General features: G+C 35.1%; 1 protein-coding gene across 1 annotated transcript; it reads right to left on the reverse strand.

The window, feature by feature from the left end:
- Window positions 1-1,116: 1,116 nt before the first annotated feature.
- LOC140151289 (tRNA (guanine(10)-N(2))-methyltransferase homolog) lies at window positions 1,117-20,930 on the reverse strand. The gene is made up of 10 exons (XM_072173572.1): window positions 20,773-20,930; window positions 13,161-13,229; window positions 11,263-11,511; window positions 10,582-10,719; window positions 9,832-9,988; window positions 8,770-8,889; window positions 7,007-7,138; window positions 5,703-5,772; window positions 4,313-4,565; window positions 1,117-2,529 (listed from the first exon to the last, which is right to left on the reverse strand). Exons 1-10 carry the CDS (start codon window positions 20,824-20,826, stop codon window positions 2,341-2,343), a joined length of 1,431 nt encoding a protein of 476 aa, XP_072029673.1. The 5' UTR covers window positions 20,827-20,930; the 3' UTR covers window positions 1,117-2,340.
- Window positions 20,931-25,150: the final 4,220 nt, after the last annotated feature.

Raw genomic sequence — 25,150 nt, forward strand, 5'->3', positions numbered from 1 at the left:
CATCTGATTGGTTAAAAGTGCGGTCATTGAATTAGCTATGCTATGAACTATGGAAACGAACTATGGACCGATATGAGTCTGCGCTTGCGTACTTCCATTCGGTATAAAAAACAAATATTGACTGCTATGAGGGACATGGTTAAAATTATAGGCCAGCGGGATCTCAAAACCATGCTACGACCCTCGACTGCGCCTCCGGTCATAGCATGGTTTTAAGATCACTGCGGGCCTATAATTTTAACCATGTCCCTCATAGCAGTCAATATTTGTATAATATTACTTTGGTGGTACAACCCCAAACTATACATTGGTTTACCTCAAGTTCGGTAGTGACATGTGCAGATTTCGCTGGTCAGTTTCAAATTGTGTACATAAAGTTAAATGTTCAGAGCGTACATGCACACATACAAGGGCCATTTGTTGGGATTCTTGCAGCACAACCAAAAACAAACAAAAAAGTTTTTGTTCATACCCTCAAAATGAAAAAATATTTCACTGGGGTTATAATATCAATATCTGCATTTTGATTACGTAAAGTCAGTTGGGTCACACACACCTTCAATTGTATTTTTATATAGGTGATGTATATGAAATAGGGAGTTCTGTCATCTTATTCTGTGCAGGATCCAGGTATTAACACCAGAGGATAAACTCTCTTGCTTGCGACCAATATTTAGGTGAGGAACAGCTATGTAATGTGACATAATTTGGTTTGCTTTAGTCCTAGGGGATGCACAGATTAAGTCCTATCCAACCCCTGCTCTTAAAGCCATAATGTATGATTTCCGTAAAAGTTTGATTTTCTTTACCCAAAATGCTGAAATATTATTAGTATACATGCCAGGAAGGGTTTCTGTCATTTTAAAGCTGAAATAACAAGTGAAAGAAAGTTGGGAGTGTAAACGTCACAAATATGCCAAAAAATCAGGATTTAAAAAAAATTAACCAAATGCATATTATAAGATCGTACATTATAGCTTTAACTCCTGAGGTGGGAAACATCTATGCAATGTGAAATATGTTGGTTTGCTTTAGTCCTGGGGATGGGCCTGTTCGTAATGCTTTTGGTGGCAACTGTATAACAATGCTTTATTATGCATAATCTTGAGAGAACAATTTATGAATGAAAGACAAATAGTGACAGGAGACAGAAATTTGTTCTTTGTCATGACAATACTTGTGTATATTTTATTTATATATCCTTCAATAAAAGAAATGTTTATCAAATGGACTGTAGATGTTCATGCAGTATCAATAAATGTTTTAAACATGCTGTGCAAATATTCATTGTTTTTCTTTTAATCTTTATTGAAGAGTCTAGTGAAATGACTTTTTCGGTAAATCCCATAAGCCTTTGCGAGTACACCTGAGATTTCGTCAAATGGCGACATCTCAGGTGTACTCACGAAGGCTTATGGGATTTACCGAAAAGGTCAATTGGTAAAAATGGTGATTTATAGTGCACTACGCACAAGCATAAAGCCACAAGCCTCAGCACACTTTGCAGGAAATCACTGCCCAAGATGCGCCATATCTACCATTTATCAACAAGTGCACATCCTATACATACCACAATAAACCATCACAGGCAGGTTTTTTCTTGTAAACTAATCCAAGTGAAATGATGTAGAAACATATCTACAATGACTTTTTGTGTTACATCGTAGCACTTTCTCAAATCGACTGACCAATTCTCCCAATCTTCGTCTGCTTCCTGTTTGAGCTTGATGGTGGTGGTGCTGTTTTGGGCTTCAGGAGCTGGTCATAGATATGCGGCAGGAATGGATTTCCTTCATCTCACTTTGTTTTTCATCTCAATTAGCCCATATCCAAATGGCTTCTTTTGCTTCAATGTATATAGCACAAAATGTCATTGTAGGTATGTTTAACATCATTTTACCCAATATTCACTTGGGACTTGTTTACAAGAAATTTCACAAATGATATCTATTGACAATCCTGCTGAATGTTAGCTGATTACTGAACTCTTTGCATAGAGCTGCCTCCCTGATATACATCTGAAAAGATTCTTGTTGGATGATAATTAAATGGTTGGCTTTTTATAGAAGCCGACCAATTATGGAAAAGTGATTTCTTACTAAATGAAGTTATTGATGTGATATCCACACATGACCCAAACTCAGGGCTATGGTCTTCATTACAGAAAGTCACTGATCATGGTGGCCCAAATCATTCCATAAACCATTTCAAGGGATCAGGCAAGACAAAAAGGAAAGCACCGTAGTTTGACTTCTGTCACAATTAAACCCATTGGTCATCCAGTTTGCGTTCAAACTGTCAGTTTCTTTCCATGTAGGCCAATATTGCCTACCCCTTGTGCTACCTGCATGTAGGGGCTTGCTCAAATTCATTCTTAACATTCTCATCCTTTTGAGAGTTGGTTGATTCCTGAAGTTCAGTATCACTGTCTTGACTCTGTCCTGTATTATAAACTTTGTCCCTTAGTGCATTGGGTTGTTGGTATTTATTGTCTCTAATAGCTGCTTTCACTGGGTAACCATCAAGGTCCTGTATAAAAGGAACAAATAAAACCGCAATATAAATAACCACTAACACACAATATTACATGTTTATTAACTGTTTAATTGATTGGGCTGCATTGTATACCTGGTTTAAGTTTCAATCTATCATGAAATTATTTAGGGTCAGTTAAAAAAATTTTGGGGTTATTTGCACTAAGATATGACAACTTCCAACTTGTAATAAGCTTAGGTATGTTACACCTATGCGTCTACTGATATATCCAGGCTATTAGGATGCCACTAATCAACAATTCAGTAGACCAAATCAGCAGGGGATGCAACTTGCATGTGCCATACTTTTATATCTGGCTTTCATGTGTTATATAAAATCCCATGGCATAGACCTATAGGAAGTTTTATTTTTCTTTCCTTTTTAGTCTGTTTCGTCGCAAGTTGAGAGTAACATCATGTTGGGCTTCACAGCGGCAGATTCGAATCGTGTGTGCTAACCTAATCTCGAGGGGCGTATTCACACACTTAGAAGGGTGACTTGTACGTACGCTGGTGACACAACTGCGTAAACGCACTGATTCATATCTGCCACTGCAAAATCTAACATGGCGTTACTCTCAACTTGAGACAAGACACACTATAGTAAAAATATGAAGCTTAGGTCGTGTTCTCACTACAGACATGGGGTCTCATACCTAGGTCCGAGTCCACATACAAGTGGACTCAGTCCACATTGATTTCGCGTTCTCACTAACACCAAAATGCTGATGTAGGATCGACTCCACTTACCCGGATGTTATTATGCATGACGTCACTAATTCTGTTGCAATGCATGTTTTGAGCCGAACTCACAGCACAAATCAAACTTTACTAGACTATCAATTTTGAAAGATCATTTTTTATTTCCAGGCCCCCTGATATATTTCTGCAATCTATGGATATGTTATTTTGTGATATATGTATAATTTGGAAAGATCTGAAATAAAACGCTCTAAAAACTATTATTTTATATTAGGCCTATACGTGTAAAATGAGAGAAATACATCGGGTTGTTATTTCTGATTTTGGTCAAGCACGCCGATTTACACGCAAAACAACCTCTAAATCACCACCAAAAATACTATTTTTTATTGGTAATTTTGACTCTGTCTAGCAAAATGTACACCTCAAAAACGAATATATTACACCTGAATAATATCCTTTTGTACTATCCTGTAAAGTTCAATGTCGTTTTGGCTTTTGTTTAATTCTGAAACTGGATAAAATCTGTATCTTGCCGCGATGCCGTTGTTTTCACACTGCACGAGAAGCATGCTGCTCATCAAACCACGGCAAGCATCTCAAACGAACTTCCGTGTATAGCCACTTTCCCGAGCTTTTTCCACATAAAAATAAATGTTGTAAATTACTACATGAAATAAAGCCTGTAGAAATTTGTTCTATAATACCAGCTATGAATTTTTAAGTTGAAAATGCATATATGTTTAAATTTTATAATGGAAAATTATATAATGTAGACTGTATATTGTATAGGCCTATAGTACAACGACGGCCATCAAGGTCGTGCATAGAGCATTTCCGGTATAAGTGGATCGAGTCCACTTGTAAACGCGTTCTCACTATGCTGTTTGATACCACGTCCTATAGGTACGAGACTACCTCAATGAGGTGGTCTCGATGCTACATCCTGGATGTAGGATCGAGACCACTTATTTCGCGTTCTCACTATGCTTGGAAGTGGACTCGATGTAGGATCGAGTCCACGTCCTGGTATCAAACCGGCATAGTGAGAACGCGCCCTTAGTCAATTAAATCACCTTAAGATTCTTGCATTTCTCCATTGTGATAAGTCGCCTGCTAACCATACTAGTCAGTATCTGCTCACTATTAGCAACCAGCTTAAGACATGGATGGTGAGGTATCATGTCATCTGTGTAATCACTCCTAGCCGTTGGCATCCAGTAAACCAGCCGACCATGTAGTCGCAGAAAATGAACGGCAAACTCCAGTAGGTCAGTGAGAATGTCCCCTAAGCCGTACCCTAGAGTAGCAGGAATGTGAGCTTCAACTCTGAAGATGAAATATAATTTATTCATGTCATTCAATCTTATTCTGTTATTCCGCCCAGTAACTTATTTACTACGTAACAGCAACAAAAATACTTGCTAAGGATGAAAAAATTTTGGAGCATTCATATTTTTTATTTGGGAAGTTTATGAAAATCAATCTATAATTTCCCAAAAACTTACAATTTTCATATCTAGGCAAATTTCACCATAAATGATGGCTCTAAAAAAATGAATAAAGAAAATAAAAGATAAATAAAGAAAATAAAAAAAATGCATTTCATATTTTGGTTTTCACTTGTTTTCACTTGTGATCTGGATACAAGTAGCTGAACCCTAATGATATACCGTAAAGATTCGCCTAATGGTGCATATGGTTCCCTTGACATAACTGGTATTTTAGACACAAACTAAAAGTGTCCTCCCGTAAAAATCCCACCAGCAAATAAGGGCACAAACCTTTTTGTTGGGATTTTCAGAGGAGGGAGCTCTCAATTTGTACACAAAATTTACCCTAAAGCAAAGGAGCTCATGTGCGCCATTAGACAAATCTTTATAGCAAAAGCATTCATTTAAACCACAACACACGACTTCACTTCTTTCATAATCAATATGATCACTGAATTACTTATTATATATAATTCATGTTTTTTATTTGACAGGTTTGACAACCCTGGATAACCCAAGAAAGCCTACTTGGGGTGCATTTGATCACCGGGATTGGCAGGGAACGGTCAGGGGTTAACTGCACCCTACTCTTTATGAAACTGACTGGAAGCTACAATGGTCTTCTGTACAGGACGGATGGCATAACATTCCCTCTGAAGGACAGAATTCTCTCATGGTTCATGTACTCAACACTAAATGCACTATGGGGAGAGTGGAAGTCAGGATTTAATGTTGCCAGTTAATGTGAGACTTTATTTTTCCAGGTTAATAACCCAGCAAGTTTCCACTGCCAAAAAACAGGACCTCACACATCAGAAGCGGGAATTCTAACCACTGAGCAAAGCTCTCCCTTTGTTACTCTCCTTGATCACAAAATGTCTAGATCTGTATCTCCACCCTACACTAAAAATTGATATGATATTTTGATAGTTTCAGATTTACTGATAAGAGAGTTTGATAGTGTTATACTTACTGTTCTTCCCTGATCTTGTAGGATTTCTCTGTCCCAACCTTCTTGGTGGATTCTCGTAGTCCGTAAGGTGCTGAATATAATGATACAATTTATGCAAAGAAACATTAGCAACTAACTACAGAAATGAATATTATATGGAAGCTTATAATGCAGGACTAATATCCATGCAACCTATAAAGAAATTGTGGGATAGGCTTTTACAACGGAATTCATAACAATTAGTGGGTTTTTAGCGGGTTCGCTGTCGGACAAGTTTAGACAGTTCTAAACTTGTCTGACGGTGAACCCGCTAAAAACCCACTAATTAAATAACCTTTCAACAACTCCTCCTATACCTTTGTACAGGAGCCAACCGTTGTTAATCTGTGATGAATCCACACTTTTACTGTAGCGTGAACGCGAGCGAGACTACGCGTTACGCGAGAGCGCGTAAAATTCGTCATGCCTGGAACCTTTGTGTGTATGCAAGCTTACAAGTTGAATTCAGTATTTTCAGATAGCGGCTAAACTTTGCCGTTTTATTCTGTAGTTTTATTGATGATATTAACAGAGAAATCATCGAAGTTTTTGTAAGGCTTAGTGACAATGATTAACTGACATTTCCTCATGAAATAATTGTGAATTATACGATCTTTAGCTTATTTTCGTTATTGAAAGGGATTCAATCATGTTTCATCGTTGTTCATCACAGTTTAACAACTTCGCATCCAGCGGCGTCTGCGTGGTTATTACCTTTCGGGCAGCTAAAGCTGCCCTCGCAAGTAAACCACGCAGACGACGCGCCGCATCGTTGTTAAACGGTGATGAACAACGGTGAAACATGATTGAATCCCTAAATGAAGAGTTCAGATGCAAAAAAAAATTATATAATCCATAATTTATCTCAATTTGAGATATAGGCCTAGGCAAAATGTAACTGTCAAATATAAAGAAAATATGTCCTACTTTTGATCACAATTTCAAAAATTTAACCCCAAACTTTTTTAAGCAGGGGGTCAATTTAAAGCTATCATTAAAGAACACATGTTATTAGTCTTAATGCAAAAATGTTTGAAAACATGTTTTTATCTGAGCTCTTTACTTCAAGTTTGAAGTCCTAGAGAAATCCTCTCAAAGGCAGCGCTGTTAAAAGGGGCGCTGTCAGGAATAATTCCAGGGCTGTTTTTACAACTGGAGACACAGGCTGCCTGTAGCGTTACACCTTAGGTGTTTACAACGGGGTTTTGCCAATGGACATTCGACAGGTGCTAAATTTGAGCCCTGCCAACAATCAAATAATCAGTCAATTAATGACAAGCACTTACGATCAGTGATGATTGCATCAAACATGGGCTGTTCTCTCCATACATTCTTTGAGAAGTCAGTGATTAATACATCTATGTAGCGGCTCTCTAGACCATACATCCTCATGTTGGTTCGAATATTCTCATCATCACCTGGACACATCAAAAATATCATGAAATTAATGCTGAAGAAAACTTATTACAAGGTAATGAAACATATGGCATTATGTGATATGGTCCGATCCAATCGGATCCAAGTTGGCAATAATGAAATTGAGATATGGGCAAAAATAAGGAGCAAAAAAGAAACAATTAAAAAAAAATGAAAATGAACATAAAAATTTCATAACATTGCAAGCAATCCAAGGACTTTCTGTGATTTCAACAAACATCAGAAAGCTTAGGTACTGATCTTGCTCAATTTTCTAATTTTTTTACTTTGGTCTGAATGGATCAGATTGTGTCACATTGTGGTCTATTTTAATTAGAAGGTTTTCTACCAATCTGAAGACCAAAGGTTTCGGTTAGCAATGTTGGTAAATATATCTATAATTAAGAAATGTGTTTTCTAGTAGATCTCATGTAATCCAATTTCTATAGTTAGTATACCCAATATCCTAATATTTGAGTGCTTTCCAAACAAAGAGTACTGACTATGACTCTGTTATGCTTGAGTGTCACCAATGGCCGACAAATACAGGGCGAGTAAAAAAAAATGCAATAGAGCAAAGAATCGATGTTTATGCAAGAACCAAGTCAAACTTTCCCATTATTGAAAGATTCTATAAATGCCACACTCAAAAGTCACCTTCTGTGAAAATATGAAGTGAATTGTGACTATCGTTTAATTTTTATGAGTCCTTTTGCCGCGATACCCAATTTCGTTATTTGTCCACGAGGTACCATGTATTTTGAATGAGAGCACACAATGACTTTAACTTAAATAAGGTTGATTTTTTGCTAAATTTTTCCTTCATACCGCACTCGACTCCAACTCCCGTTTTTTTTAAATCCCAAGATGTCCAACTTACTGGATATTTTGTAATTCACTCCACATCAATTTTTGCGCATTTCATTTTGACATTTGAAACACCCGCCTACAAATTTGTATGTTTTTGATAGAGAATAAACAACTTTAAAGTAAAGGTAAAATGAAAATAACAACAAATAATATTTCTTCTCCTTAAACAAGACCAAGGGCAATAACACTTTGGGTGCTCCATTTTATTTAAATGCCAATGAGGTTAAGAAAATGGTAGTTGTTCCAAATCTACCTTACACAGAGTGATCTGACATTCAAACTTTAGATATTTCTTGGACAAACATTAAACTTGGGTATCGCTATAAAATGTGTCATAAAAACAAAACAGTAAATGCTAATTCCTTGATTTTTTCACACAAGGTCACTGATGGACATATCATCTATAAAATGTTTTAAACCTAAAAGGTTCAACTCGGCTCTTAAATAAAAATGGATTCTTTTCTCTATTGCACTTTTTTGACTCACCCTGTATACCAATTGTTCGGACCCAGATCCACATACGAAAAGTCAAAAAATTTTGTTCCAAGAATTTTTACATATTTTCCCAAAAATGTTGGTGAATTTTGAAAATGTTGGCGTCAGTGAGACAAAATTAGGCTATTTTCAGAAAAAATGAGAACATTTCTAAATAACGACCCATCCATATACTAAAATTAGAGTAGAAAGGGGGTCATTGATATACAAAACACCAAAAACGTGACCCATGTTGTACTAAGTCTACCTTGGTAAACATGTTTCTTACCTCTGAATTTGTTGGGTGTATTATTCCTACTGGTTTTCCCTTTGCCGTGGATCACATTGGCATTTATATCAGAGCCTAGTGTAAATGCACCAAAATGAGCAGCACCAACCAAAAGGCTTCCTGAAAGATGTAAAATAATCATAAAACATTGAAAGATTTGGCAAATTATTTTCTTGGACTTGATGCTTGTTTGCTGCAATCCAACTGACCTTAAATATCATATCACATCCACTAACTTTTTCCAAATATTTAAGACAAAAAAAATCATAAGCCACTAAGCTTTAATTTTTCTAACAATATTTTTGCTATTTCCTTCAACATCCAATCTCAATCTGTGAACGTGCCCGTATTAATTTTAATCTCATTATTTGTAAAACCTCCTTCGAGACTTCTACCAGTTGGTAAATCTTTATTCTAAAGCAGGGGCCCGCAACCTTTCTGAACCAGCATCAAGTGGTTTAGTGCAAGTCATAGATCAAAGGATGAGGGGGAGGAGCACTGAGCCTGATTGAGGGGCACCGACCATTTTCAATGGGGATTTTTCAAAATCTTGACTTCGATTGGGAGAACATGCCCCTTGCGCCCCCACATGACACTGTGCCAGTGTCAATTTAAAAGATACTGTTGTCTTTTATGTGTACAGTGGAACACTTCAGAGGGGGTCAAACACCCCCTGGATCCAACAGGGATATTAGTACCCTTCTCAGTATGTGACCTAGAAACTGGATCTTCATAGAAAGCCTATTCAGATTATAGCATGATCGTGCAAAAGTAGATTTGGATACAGATTAAATGTTCATTTGTTATAATTTTGTCCCTTTCTCTTTTTCATTCTTATGTTTTCCATCGTTGGGGTCTTGCCATGTATCTTGATCCACAACACAATTAAACCGAATAGTCATCAACTTCAGTGTTCGAAATATGCCTCAAAAAGTTACAGGCCAGCAGGGCTTCACCTTAAAAAGTTACCGGCCAGCCGGGCCGGCAACTAGATGCCAGTCAGAAAAGTTACCGGCCAATGGCCAGGTTGACTGGCCCTATTTTGAACGATGATCAGCTTACCTGTTCCAACAAAAGGATCAAATATGACCATGTTGGGAGTAACATTAGCCATATTAGCCATGATGAGTGCTAGTGTAGCATCCATGCTGGTGTTCCCTATAAAGTGTCTTTTCTTTATGGAATATCTGTGGACTAAGTGCCGCTGACCATCAGCAATCTGAAGAATTCAACAAAAAAATTTAACAGATTTATTTTGCTGCAAAATTATTTAACTGTGCACTAACATGACCACTTGGAAGCCATGTTGAACGTTTGTCCCAATTTCATTAAACAATATGGCTGAAAGAATATGATGTCACATCTTTTTTTAATAACTAGAATTACACGGTTCGTAATTAAGGTGGGTTTAAGGGTATATGAGGTATTGTTGGTCGAAGCAGCCAAAAAAAATTGATTTTCATTATCTGAATCAATATATTATTGAAAAATAACACTTTTGTGTTTTGCAAAAGTTCATTTAACAAATCATATACTTTGAAAACTTGCTTAATTTATTGTTGTTAATGAGTTATGTATGTTTTACAAAAGTGTTGTTGCTTCAGCCCTATTTACAACATAACTCAAGAACCACAGGACCTACAAAAGTATATCTGTGATACTTGAATTCTTCTACACGCTCGCTATGAATTGAGCAATGCAATTTTTGCTAAACCTCACTACCATTCGCAAGATGCTGTGAACTACATTTTTTTCTGCTGCTTCGACCAACAATACATTGTATAATCTTAATCCATAATACTCATATCTTACCCATCTGCCTACATACACTTTGAGAGGCATTGGTGGTGCTTCATTTGGGTTTAATCCATAATACTCATAGATATGAAAGAGTTGATCAGGATTAGTCAGCTTCACAGGACCTTCCAGTGGAAGGTATTTAGCAATCTCCTACAAACAAAAACAAAAAAAGATGTAAATTTACCACTAATGCTAAAGCCAGTGTTCATCAACACAAAATTGATGTGATACATGTGTAAAAGGTCACACTTTAACCTAGTAAATATACATGCTCCTCTTAAGACCTAAGCCTAGACTCCCCCACACCTGAATGGAGCTGGGAACTCATTATGCTGTGTAATCAGATAGGTACAAGACTAGTTTCAAAATGTACAATGATGCACTTTAACTCAAGAAACAGGTGTTGCTAGATTTCAGCAGCATGCTAAAATTATTTGTAATTGATACAGATCTGCTGGGATGAAAGAAAAAAGATGAGTGTCTGAATTTGTCATCAAATGGGCTATTCCAGTTGCAATCCATACGCCCCCTATGGAAGACATGACCTTAATCTTCCACACAGGGGGTGTAGATTTCAAATGAGTTACCCATTCAGGTTAGCTCATTTGAAACTCACACTCCCTGTGTGGGAGATTACAATCATGTCTTCCACAGGGGGTATATGGATTTCAACTGGAATAGCCGGATACAAACCTCCATGATGTCTATCTTATCCTTGATGTTAATCTGTTTGCCAAACGGGTTCACTCTGAAACATATGCTGACATCCTCTTGACAATACTGCTGCCATTCTTCTTGCCATTGGCTCTCAATCAGTTTGCCTGCTTCGTCTCTTGATGACCCATGACCCCATAATTCAATGAGCGACTTAGCCAACATAGAACGGCTCATAAGAAGCTTTGCATCTTTTTCTGAAGTGAGTTTAATTGGCAGGAATGGACTCTGTCAAAAGAATTGTGATAATCACATACTCATCAGATTTTGTAGTAAAAGTGTTTTATATTAAACATCTCAAAAAAAGTAACTAAAAACCCTTAAATAATGATCATTATTCAAAAAGGGGCTTTTGTATTACAAATCTGTAAAATGCGTTGGAAGAAGAATTTATTTCTGCGCATTTTGACACCTCATTTGATACGATAGCCCAGAAAACAATAAAACACCGGTCAATTTAATGTAGTGAGGTTCAGATTTGAAAGTTGCACTTACATACAAATTTTTACAATACAAAAATACTCAGATATCATTACACAGATTTCCTTCCATAACACTGAATACAAAATCAATACAATTTACTGCAACTTTCAAATCTTGGGTTACATTGATTTAAATCTACGCTGTGACGTCAATATATAGTCAATTGCTGCAAATGAGGTGTCAAAATGTGCAGAAATAAATTCTGCTTCCAACGCATTTTACAGATTTGTAATACAATCCCCCATTTTTGAATACTGGCCATAATTTAAGGGGGGTTAGTTACTTTTTTTGAGATGTTTATATCTTGTACATACCGTATGAACAAACGTTTAAACTAAAGTTTTTGTCAGAGAAGAACAGCACTTGTTTACATTTTGAGAGCGTGCAGAGCGTACATGTAAACACGGAAGTGGGGTTCTGATTGGCTGAATCAATCGTCTGACAATCATAGCAACAGACCGATAATCTGATTGGCCCATTGCGCGTCAAATCGCTGGTCGGCGCAGATCGACACCCTTGAAGTGAACACAAAGCTCCGCGTATGTCGCTCATGTCAATCTGAGCAAGGGACTGCCATTCTTCTCTGAAACCCAGTGTAAGTATAACAAATTTACCCATATTTATGGTTATCAATTACAATTTAGATTAGGAATAAGGTTTTAAAAACCTGAAAAATAATTTGATTGATTTCACATGGTTTGTAAATAAAACCATTTTTGAAGTTATTTTTCTCAGGTTTTTTTTAGCATGAGAATATCTTATTTTTGCTGAATTTAAAAACAAAATGAGCAAACAGTGCATAAATATGGTCGAGAATCAATCTGATTTTTTTATATTTCAAATACACATTTTCAAATAAATTACCATTAGGCCAAAAGAAACCCCATGTTTGTTTCCTGTAGCAGGTCATAAAAGTCAAATGCGAAATGCGTTATTTTTTTATAATCCTGGTATTCAAGTGAAAAAAACAAAACCCTTTTTTTTGCTGCAAATTGGAATGGAAATTTACAGTGGGTCTCTCTGACACCAAAAAAAATCATATTTCTTCATATTCAAGAATATTTATGATCCCTTTCAACCTTCAAAATAAAAAAATATTAAAAAAATGTTTGATGTTTTCTCCAGTAATTTTTTTTTTTGCAAAAAGAGAAAAAAAATCTAAATGCGCAAAAAAAGCCGTCAAAAATGAAATGCGCGCGCGCTACAGGAAACAAACTTTCCTGTTTTTTTGGCCTTAATGTTTAGATTTTTAAAATTACCAACTTTGATTCATGCCAATCTGTTTACAAGAATTTTTGAAAAATTTGTGCAATTTTTTTCATAAAACAAATATCTTTGCTGACCAACTGACCAGCTGAACCAGCTATATATTTTGCAGCTAATCTTACACATACCTCTCCATCATAGCTTCTGTCATCATATTCTGCCTTGATTTTTAACAATGACAACAGACACCTCAGCTCCTGATGAAAAATAAATGAAGGAATGCATTACAACTGGATGTAGGCTACATGTAAGTTTGGATCCATCATGAGAGGTTCGGTTACACAATCAGTATCTTATTTTGATGGCATTTGGAATCTCTATTTGATAACAAGCAGCCTGTACCGCATCTTAGACGTAGATCCCGGGGGGTGGGGGGGGGGGGAGATCCCCCCAATATTTTGCTGGGGGATGATCCATACAATCACCCCCCCCCCCCCACAGTTGATGCCTGTATGTGGGGGATGGGGGATGATCCATACAATCACCCCCCCACAGTTGATGCCTGTACAGTGTATGTGGGTTTCTGACCATATTTGGCCATTTTAGCCCATAAAGCCCAAATTTTTTTCCACTTTTGCACAATATTTCATCAGTTTAGCTTCAAAATGGCAAAATTTGTCCTGCGCTTCGCGCACATTTGTACCACAAACTTATTCTGTCACCAAAAAGTGTCGGATTCACTATATTTCAAGAAATTTTTTCCAGCCCCACCCCCCAATGTCAAAAAGAAATCTACGCCACTGCTTTACAATGAAAGTGCACAATTAAAATGGTCAATTTAACAAATTTGAGGAATCTGTTGGATTATAATTGAGACAGTAAAGCAGTGTGGATATGCATGCATCATGTCCATAGTACATTTTACATAAAAAGTTACTTTGCATGTTTTGCATCCCTAAAGTATTTACTTAAAATCCTTCATTAATTCAACCTTCACCTGTTCTACTTTTTTCTACCAAAACCAAAAGTTATGCTTTATTTACTTATTCTTAAGTAAAAGGTATTATTTACATCAGCCTACCCATAAATCAAAAGCACATTACTTTATAGAAACTTACTTTGTATGTTTTGCATCCCTAGAGTGTTTACTTAAAATCCATCATTAATTCAACCTTCACCTGTTCTACTTTTTTTTACCTAAAACCCAAAAGTTATTCTTCATTAAATTCTGAAGTAAAAAGGTATTATTTACATCAGCCTACTCATAAATCAAAAACACATTACAGAAATCTGGTGACAAACAAACCAAATAATAGAAACCATGTTTCCTTGTGTTTTGTTCTCTTCTACATGTAGTTATGTTGCACCCAAAATACCTGCATGCCTTAAAAAAAATATCATGCATGGCTCCTAACAATAGTACTGTCTACCATAACAAAAGTCGTACTGTCTAATGCTTGTCTAAGCTAAAATAATCCCATTATTGATAGATAATAACAACATCAATGTCATCCATGTGACACAGACCTGTGTATAGGTTTACTTTTGATCATTTTCTAGGTTTCAATTCCTTATATTATCTAGAAGCTAAAATTACTTTTGGGCATTACATTTGTAAGAATGCCTGGCTAATTACACATAAACTTTTATCATTTTCAAAAAAAGTCAAAGAGTAACTTTTTTCTGTCTTTCATAATAGTTTATTACCCTTTGTTTTTCATCTCATACAGTATTCAATATTACAATTAAATGCAATTTTAATTTCCTTTTATTGTGCTAATGCTCCAAAATCTGTTTCTGTCCAATTTGTTCAACCTAAAAAAAATATTGATGATTGTGAATTGTAACTTTTTTCTTGATTCAAATCCATCTTTTTGCCTTACACTTATATTCAAGCAATAAAATGCTACTCTTTGTGATTACCAATCAACAGAGGAGTCAAAAATATATATACCGTACTGACGCGAGTATAGTCCCACCTTCGAGTAAAGTCCCACCCCAAATTTTCGAAAAATTTCAGAAATTAAAAAAAAAAAAAAAAAATTTTTTTTTTTTTTTTTAATAAGTTATTATTTTTCGGCTTTGCAATGTCCCAGGACCTAGACCTAAATGCTAGGATCATTCATGGTTGACCTAAAAAAAAAAAAAAAAAAAAAAAAATTTTAAAATATTTTTTATTTTTATTATGAAAATTAATAATTTTTATTCATGTCATAATCTATTAATGATTTCAAAATGCATTCAAATTCAATGCATTTTGAAATCATCAATAGACTATGACATGAATACAAATTATCAATTTTCATTTTAAAAATACAAAATTTCTTGATTTTTTTTTTTTTTTTTTTTTTTAGGTCAACCATGGTCAACTTAGCATTTAGGTCTAGGTCTAAAGACACTACAAAACCGAAAAATATAAAACTAAAAAAAAAAAAAAAATTTTTTTTTTTTTTTTTTTTTTTGAAGTATAGTCCCACCCCCAATTTTGAAAAATGTTCACCCAAAAACGGGGTGGGACTATACTACTGCGTCAGTACGGTATTTAAAAAAATTACAATTTGAGTTTGTGTGGTACTCCTTTCAAACACTCTTGTTTTTTAACCTCACATATAAAATGTTTTGAGTAAACACTAAAATTTTAGTAGTCTGTAATATTTACAAATGTTTTATTAACCCTAACACGGGCCATGGTTTTTCGCTATGAGAAAGGAAAGAAGGAACAAAAGTTAGTCAAATAGTTAGTCAACATAGTCAAATACCAATTTTAAGAATTCCAAAATTTCACTTTTTTATGTGGGAATGTCATCTTTAAGGAGGTTCGAAACGATGTTTCTGGAAAACAGAAACTAAATTTAGAACCATTTGAATAGATTGAATAAGTTAAGCTATATACACTGAGCAAAATAGTTTTTGTTTGAAGGAAATCAGACATACGGTTGTCAATATATACATTGTGTACATGTTTTTAGTTTCTTTGTATTCTATTGTTTTTGCCAATATATTGATGAAGTTAATGAGGAAAATTGGCAAAATGTGCAGAATTCGGAACAACTTTGACAATAATTTTGCCTTTTTGGACACTAAAATGCATTTGAACCCCTGAAAAATGATTGCAAATTACACATTTGTAATAAATTTTCACCACAAAATATGATACGAAAATACAGCAATAACCAATGCATACATGAATATATGGAGAGGTACAGGACAGGTTGTTGATATATTATTGTCAATATTAATATTTGGTGACATTTATAATGAAAACAATTAACACTGAAGAAACCTAGATGTCACCTGCTACACTTGAACTTGAGAACAAGTCCTCAAACGTTCGAAATTTGTAGTTACTACAACTGGTTCAGGACAGATTCAGATTCAGATTTTATTGACAAATACCGGTACCAAATACATTGTATAAAGGTGTAGTCAAATACAAAGAACAACAACATACAATACATAATAAAATTAACTGTGTACACTAAAATATTTTTTTAAAGGTCTATCAAGTCTTGAAATACGAAAAATTAAATATAAAATGCATGTTAAATATGAGCCAATACGAGAGCAAGAAATTCGTTTTACAATACAATAATAGACCAAATACACATGCGTACAACACCATTGATATGGATAGTCTCCAACACATCCAGTTTGAGTCGATCTAACGTTAGTCGGTCTTAAAGATATTTTACTAAATAACAAACAGTTTGACCTGAGTGGGCCCGAGACTACAAGTGTGTTATGGATTTACATATATCATTACTACAAATTGTATAAGCTTTAGACATGAAACTTACAACATCTTTAACAATATCATATTCATTAGCACTCATTAAAGTTATGAAAAGTTCATTATCAGAAATATTATCAATATCAAGAGTCTCAGATATAATCTGGTCTGGATAAGTTCCTCTTGAAGTTCACCATAAAGCTTACACCACATAAGAAAGTGAAATTCGTCCTCCACTTCCAAGAGATTACATGCTTGACAGATCCTATTTTCAGGAGGAGTTTTAGGAACTGAATATCTACCCTTTTCAATCATGAGACAATGGGCACTGATACGAATTTTGGTAAAAGCTGAACGTAAAACACGATTAAAAAAGAGCAAATAATTTTCATGCTCAAAAGATGTTTTATATTACAGTAAGTTCTAAGCTTGGAATTAGAGTTAGATATACATATATGAAAACCAATTAGAATCATAAATAACTTTTAAACCAGAAATGACAATATCAAGAACCGTTGACTTTTTTAAAATATTAGGTTTTTCCCATACCTCACATTTACCAATCAAAGTACAAATACTACTTATACCATTAGACCAAGTAAAGTAGTTATTACTTTTTAACTTTCTATCATTAAGGATTGCCTTAATAACGAGAGATGAGTTTCCTAACATGAGCATGTTCAGTAATTACTAGTTCACCACATAAACTTGTATGGCTCAAAATTCGGGCCGCTCGCCATTAAGTTTACTGACATAGTGTATTTCCAGGCGGTTGATGTTTTTTCCATACTCACATACAGTCCACAGATGTTCCAGAGAAAGTCATTAATATATCCTGCTACTTCACAAAATAAAACGAATTCTCATTACGGAGAAATTTCAGTGAAAAATACGTGCCCATATGACTTTACGGCGCTAGACCAATCGCCATTCTAACTTCCGTTTTTTGAGAGCAGTTTTGGGACACTTTGACCTCTCACATATCGGAAAAATTGACGTAATTATTATTAATTTTCTTAATATTGTCATAATGTTGATCATTAAAAATACTAAATAATTAACTTATACAATACTAATATTTTTTATATTTGTTTTAATTATTGTAAAACATTTTAGATTATATTTTGTGCGTACAAAATCCCAATATTTCTGAATTCAGGTCATCTCGTCCATGGCGTCATTGATTGAGGTCAATTTCCATAATTGACGAATGGACTTACATAGGATTACACAGAGAGATATTTTGCCAAAATGTGACCTTTTCTATTTAGCTTGGCCCTACTTTGTCTGCGTTATATGAAAAGGACAGTCTTAAGTAAGTAAAAGTGCAACGCTTTTGATGTTTTGGGAGACTGGGAGGGATCATAATACAAAAATGACGGTGCCTATTCTTGACTGTGTAATATTCCTTCAACCAGCTGCTGTGCGGTAACAGTCTAAAGGTTCGTTCATACTGCCACCGCATTTGCGATGCGTTGCTTTGCGATGCCGATATATCGATTACTTTTTACCGCAACTCAACGCAACTCGTCGCATTTCTTTCCAAGTTAAAATGTATTTAACTTCATTGCGATATCGCAATGCAGTAGTTTGCAGTACGATGCAGTGCATAGAAAATGCGGTGGTAGTATGAACGGACCTTTATAGGATGGACAGATAGTATCAGTTTGTGAATGAGGACATCGTATAAGTTCCTTGTACTAGGGTCAGTCCATATGAATCAAGGAGGTCCCCCACCTGAACCCCTCAGATTTGCTTTATATTTTAGTCATATGTTGTACCTGTTAAAATATTAAAAACCTGCAAATCTGAGGTCTGTAGCTCTTACGGATTTTCTGTGGCAGCCATTTAAAGTTGGAGTAGGGTGGTCTAAAATTGGACTCAAAAATTGCCCTTTAAATAAATTTCATCTTTGGGAGTCTGTGACTTCTTTACAAAAAGAGAGAGAGGTCTGAAACCTTGTATACACACTAACTGCATGCCCAATTTGTCAAAAAGTAAAAAATCAAAAAATCAGTAATTGCTTGCGTTGTGTCGGGGTCATTAAATATGCAAGAAAAATGTAATGTTTTGTAAACTGGCAAGTTTAGCCCTCCTAAATTCACATTTTTTGTCAAATTAATTATTTTTTGTTGTTACTGATGCTAAATATATGATAAATACAATACATATCCAAAAAATTGAGCTCACAATTCATTTACATTTCGAACAGCGCCCTCACAAAGATGAAATTTATTGCAAATTCAACATTTTCAGGGGGCCCAAAGTCGATGTGGTCCACCTTCAAAATGTATAAAACACTTTATATGACTACTAGTCTTAAATTACAACAGGTAAGTCCCAGTAATTGTCTAGGTTGACTTCATATAAAACGACAAGCCCAAAGTTGACCATTTTCTTATGATTGCATGTACTGCAAATGTGCCGAATTTGGAAGGCTTAAAAGTCGAATTGGCCCCAATATTGAAAATAAAATGGAAATTAAAGTAAATAGGGCCAATAACTACGCATCTAGTCATTTATTTTCAATATTGTGGCCATTTTGACTTTTAAACCTTCCGAATTCGGCACATATGCAGTACATACAATCATAAGAAAATGGTCAACTTTGGCTTGTCGCTTTTATATGAAGTCAACCTAGACAATTACTGACTTACCAAGTTGTAATTTAAGACTAGTAGTCATATAAAAGTGATGTTTTATAAATTTGGAAGGTGGACCACATCGACTTTGGGCCCCCCTGAAAATGTTGAATTTGCAATAAATTTCATCTTCGTGAGGGCGCTGTTCAAAATGTAAATGAATTGTGAGCTCAAATGTTTGATATGCATTGTATTTATCCTATATTTAGCATCAGTGACAAGTATAAAAAAATAACTAATCTGACAAAAATGTGAATTTAGGGGGCTAAACTTGTCAGTTTATAAAACATTACATTTTTCTTGCATATTTAATTGACGCAAAGCAATAATTTTTTTTTTTTCATTTTTTTTTACTTTGTGAAAATTGGGCATGCAATTAGTGTATATACAAGGTTTCAGACCTTTTTTATTAGGAAGGTACAGGCTCCCAAAGATGAAATTTATTCAAAGGGCAACTTTTGGGTCCAAAGTTAGATTCCCTACTCCAACTTTAAATGGCTGCCACAGAAAATCTGTATATTGAAAATAAAATGAAAATAATAGTAAATACGGCCAATAACTACGCATCTAATCATTTTTTTTTTCAATATTGTGGCCAATTTGACTTTTAAGCCTTCCAAATTCGGCCATTTGCAGTACATGCAATCATAAGAAAATGGTCAACTTTGGGCTTGTCGTTTTATATGAAGTCAACCTAGACAATTACTGGGACTTACCTAAGTTGTAATATAAGACTAGTAGTCATATAAAAGTGATGTTTTATCAATTTTGAAGGTGGACCACATCGACTTTGGGCCCCCTGAAAATGTTGAATTTGCAATAAATTTCATCTTTGTGAGGGCGCTGTTCGAAAAGTAAATGAATTGTGGATATGCATTGTATTTATCCTATATTTAGCATCAGTGACAACAAACAATAACTAATCTGACAAAAAATGTGAATTTAGGGGGGCTAAACTTGTCAGTTTATAAAACATTACATTTTTTCTTTTTTATTTAATGACCCGTGACGCAACGCGCAATAATTTTTTTTTTTTTTTTTTACTTTTTTGACAAATTGGGCATGCAGTTAGTGTGTATACAAGGTTTCAGACATCTCCCTCTCTTTGTAAAGAAGGCACAGACTCCCAAAGATGAAATTTATTTAAAGGGCAACTTTTGAGTCCAAATTTAGACCACCCTACTCCAACAATATTATAAAATGGCTGCCACAGAAAATCCGTAAGAGCTACAGACCTCAAATTTGTAGGTTTTTCATCTTTTTACAGGTACAACATATGACTAAAATATCAAGCAAATCTGAGGGGGTCAGGTGGGGGGCCTCCTTGATTTCATATGGACTGACCCACTAGTAATTCAGAGTTCAATATGAGTTTTAAGCTTACCTAATTATAAAATAATATAAATAAAAAATTATCCTAGAACTTACCGGCAGTCTGAAACCGATGTGTTCTTGAGCAAATATTAAAAGGTATTGTCTCATTGTAGCATTTTCTCTAAAAACTTAGATATACTTCTAAAAAATGATGAAATTCACTACCAATCGATGGCTTTCCAACCAGTTTTCTGTGGCGCAACTTCGTTATTTACAGCTCGTGGGCAGACTTTTGCCATCAGGCGACAAACAAAACTTTTCAACAAACAAATAGGCCTAGTACTAGTAGGCTTTTTTATTTTTTTATTTTTTTAATTGAAAAAAAAAAAAAAAAAAAAAGCTTTAAAAAGTACCGAAAGCTTGAAAATCCGAAAAATTTGCAAAATTATTTAACAAAATTTGAATAATGAAACGCACAGCTTTCTTCTTTCGAGTTATCTTCAGTAGATAGGCCTAGGCCTAAATATAAATGTGACAAGTTATCGTCAAGGAGTATTTCGTAATCCTAGCATCCTCTTTTTATGACATTTTTCAGTACATATCCACGAAAAAAGCCTATTCCCAAAATTTCAGTTGATTCCGATTTTGCGTTTGCGAGTTATGCATGATTACTATTACACTGCTCCATAGACAATGCGTTGTAATTTCGTTCTTGTGCACCAGAACGAAATTCAAATTTCACGATATCTTTGCTAAACGAATTAATCTGCAAGAAATATTTTGTACATAAACATTATGTAGCCAGAGGTTTCCAGTGATATAAAAATCTCAACTTTTTTTGAGAAAATTGGGGGATGAGGCTGTGGATCACGAAATGCCCCTTTCAGTAGGCCCTAGATCCCCCTAGATAACATGTCTCATATAAATTAAAAATTGTTGGTAAATTAATTCTTGGTGTTAATAAAAGAACCACTAACAATGCAGTAAGAAGTGAATTAGGTTGCTTTCCAATGTTAGGCCTACTTTTTATGATGAATTTATCTGTTAAATATTGGTGGTCTTTAAATAATCATTGTTTACATGGGAATAATTCCCTAGCCATTGATGCTCTTTTGGACAATAGAATATTATGTGATACTGGTTTATTCTCATGGTCTTCTGGTATTAAGAAAATTCTTGCTAGTATAGATAGATTAGATATTTGGGATAAACCAAACATATTAACTAAGCACAATTTTCATGTTAATATTCTTTCCAATCTTCAATCCAATTATGAAGTTCAATGTTTAGATTTTATGTGTCAACATCAGCCTAAACTTCGTTCTTATTGTTTGTTTAAAACAAATTTTCATTGTGAAATTATGTTTCATCGCGCATTTAGATCAAATTTCAGTAGATTAAGACTCAGTGCTCACTCTTTGATGATTGAAAAGGGGCGTCATTTAATACCTAAACTAGATCCTCATAAGAGAATTTGTCATCTATGTACTTTGAATATGATTGAGGATGAATTTCATGTTATTATTAAATGCCCATTTTATGATACTTTGCGTAGAGATATGTTGAAAATTTTAACTGATATGTATGATAACTTTGATAATCTGACTGACGATGTTAAATTTATAAAAATAATGAGTGTCACAGATTTTGATAGTATAAAACCTGTTCTTACTTTTGTAAACTCTGCTTTTGAAGCACGTAGTAACCTAGATGTTTAATAGTTTAGTTTTATAATTTACTTATTCTCTTTTATATTTTCTATATGTGTATCTTTTGTATAACTTGACTGTACCTATTTGTTTGGTGATGTCAATAAAATAACTTGAACTTGAACTATAGGTAGGGCCTATGTGACAAGTTATCTTCTGAGTAGAATTCTTTAACTAATAACAATTAAAATGTGCGCACAATATTTTGTTTTAGGGAGTGATCGTTATTTACGACAGAGGGATGGGCATTTTAAGGGGGGACCCGAAAATTTTTGGGTCGGGATGGGGGTGCAATTTTTTTTGTTGAACCAGGATTGTTAGGCCTAAGTTTTAAATAGAGAAATTCAGGAAAACATGGGGGGAATTAGAACGGACGCGAATTTTTTATCGATATTTTTTCCAAAACGCCCATTTCCCCCTGCCGTAAATAACGATCGATCCCTTAGGCCTATAACGCCTCTACACTTCCGATAAAAATTTGAACGCACTCCATGCACTTTCTTCGCTCTTACGTTTTGGTGCACTCCACGCCAGGCCTTGCCGTCTAGATTTGAACAAAAGGCGAGTGGTAAATCACTCGCTAGCATGATGCAAGGCGAGAGGTCGAATCACTCTCTAGGCCTACATTTTAATCGAATCACTCGCTAGGTAATGAAAAATTATTCATAGGCCTAGGCCTACTAATTAATATGAAACAATATTAGGCCTACACACTGTTCACAAAGCTTCACTTGACAACCTTTCTTTCGTATCCAGGGTTTAAGGCTAACTTATACGGTAGATCGGATACAGGATACACTTTTAAGTGCTGAAACTTGCATGTAGGCCTAGGCCTAAATTGATATTGGATTTAATTTTGGGCCATTCGCAGCGAGCGATATTTAATGTCTTTTGGCGAGTTTAAAATCGCTCGCTAGAAATTGAGTTTGGGCGAGCGGTGGCGAGCGAGAGCGATCGCTCGCCTCAAATAGCACGCCTTTGTTTCGACAATGAATAATTTGTCTTGAGTTTGTATAGGCGGGGGGGTCATAAAACTTTTCGACCCAAGATAGGGAGTCGAAAAAAGATTTAGCCCGCGATAGGGTCAGTGACAGTAGATAACATGTCTCACAGCTATTATGTGCCAAGTTATCTTCAGTAGATAACACGTCTCACGTACAGCTATTATGTGATCATGAGTTATCTGCAGTAGACAACATGTCTCATAGCTATTATGTGACCAGACTTTAGTAGATAACATGTCACACAACTATTATGTGATAAGTTATCTTCAGTAGATAACACGTCTCATAGCTGTTATGTGGCAAGTTATCTTCAGTAGATAACATGTCTCACAGCTAGGCCTATTATGTGATAAGTTATCTTCAGTAGATAACATGTCACACAACTATTATGTGATAAGTTATCTTCAGTAGATAACACGTCTCATAGCTGTTATGTGACAAGTTATCTTCAGTAGACAACATGTCTCACATCCTATGTGACCAGTTATCTTCAGTAGATAACATGTCACACAACTATTATGTGATAAGTTATCTTCAGTAGATAACACGTCTCATAGCTGTTATGTGACAAGTTATCTTCAGTAGATAACACGTCTGACAGCTGTTATGTGACAAGTTATCTTCAGTATAACATGTCTCACATCCTATGTGACCAGTTATCTTCAGTAGATAACATGTCACACAACTAGTATGTGATAAGTTATCTTCAGTAGATAACATGTCTCACATCCTATGTGACCAGTTACCTTCAGTAGATAACATGTCTCACATCCTATGTGACAAGTTATTTTCAGTAAATAACATGTCTCACATCCTATGTGACCAGTTATCTTCAGTAGATAACATGTCACACAACTATTATGTGATAAGTTATCTTCAGTAGATAACACGTCTCATAGCTGTTATGTGGCAAGTTATCTTCAGTAGACAACATGTCTCACATCCTATGTGACCAGTTATCTTCAGTAGATAACATGTCTCACGACTTTTATGTGACAAGTTATCTTCAGTAGATAAAATGTATCACATCCTATGTGACCAGTTATCTTCAGTAGATAACACATCTCACAGCTGTTATGTGACAAGTTATCTTCAGTAGATAAACATGTCTCACAGCTATTATGTGACAAGTTATCTTCAGCAGATAACACGTCTCACAGCTGTTATGTGACAAGTTATCTTCAGTAGATGACATGTCTCACATCCTATGTGACCAGTTATCTTCAGTAGATAACATGTCTCACGGCTTTTATGTGACAAGTTATCTTCAGTAGATAAAATGTCTCACAGCTATTATGTGACAAGTTATCTTCAGCAGATAACACGTCTCACAGCTGTTATGTGACAAGTTATCTTCAGTAGATGACATGTCTCACATCCTATGTGACCAGTTATCTTCAGTAGATAACATGTCTCACGGCTTTTATGTGACAAGTTATCTTCAGTAGATAACGTGTATCACAGCTATTATGTTTTAAAGCTGACCGTCTTGATTTCTTTTCTATTCTCTATGTCTCATTTTTTTCTCACTAAGTATGTATGTCTGTCTTCAGTAGATAACATGTCTCATTACTACAATGCGAGAAGTGGTATCTTCAGTAAATTGTCTCACAGCTATGTGAGAAGTGATACCTTTGATGTCTCACATCTATAATGTGAGACGAAGTGCTATCTTCAGTGGATAACACTTCTCACATACATGACATAAGCTAATTTAGCTTGCTGGTTACTTTTAACCACTTTTGGTGACAAAAAACCTCAAGGCGACGAAAGAAATGA

The sequence above is a fragment of the Amphiura filiformis genome, chromosome 4 (assembly GCF_039555335.1).
Source record: "Amphiura filiformis chromosome 4, Afil_fr2py, whole genome shotgun sequence".
In the NCBI taxonomy this organism is placed as follows: Eukaryota; Metazoa; Echinodermata; class Ophiuroidea; order Amphilepidida; family Amphiuridae; genus Amphiura; species Amphiura filiformis.

Excerpts from the sequence above, each read along its gene's own strand:
- LOC140151289 (XM_072173572.1), bottom strand. The coding sequence starts at position 20,826 with ATGAGACAATACCTTTTAATATTTGCTCAAGAACACATCGGTTTCAGA. Across the intron at positions 8,890-9,831 it reads TGATCCTTTTGTTGGAACAG|GAAGCCTTTTGGTTGGTGCT; the intron begins GTAAGCTGATCA and ends TACATCTTTCAG. Across the intron at positions 4,566-5,702 it reads TACAAGATCAGGGAAGAACA|AGTTGAAGCTCACATTCCTG; the intron begins GTAAGTATAACA and ends TTTCATCTTCAG.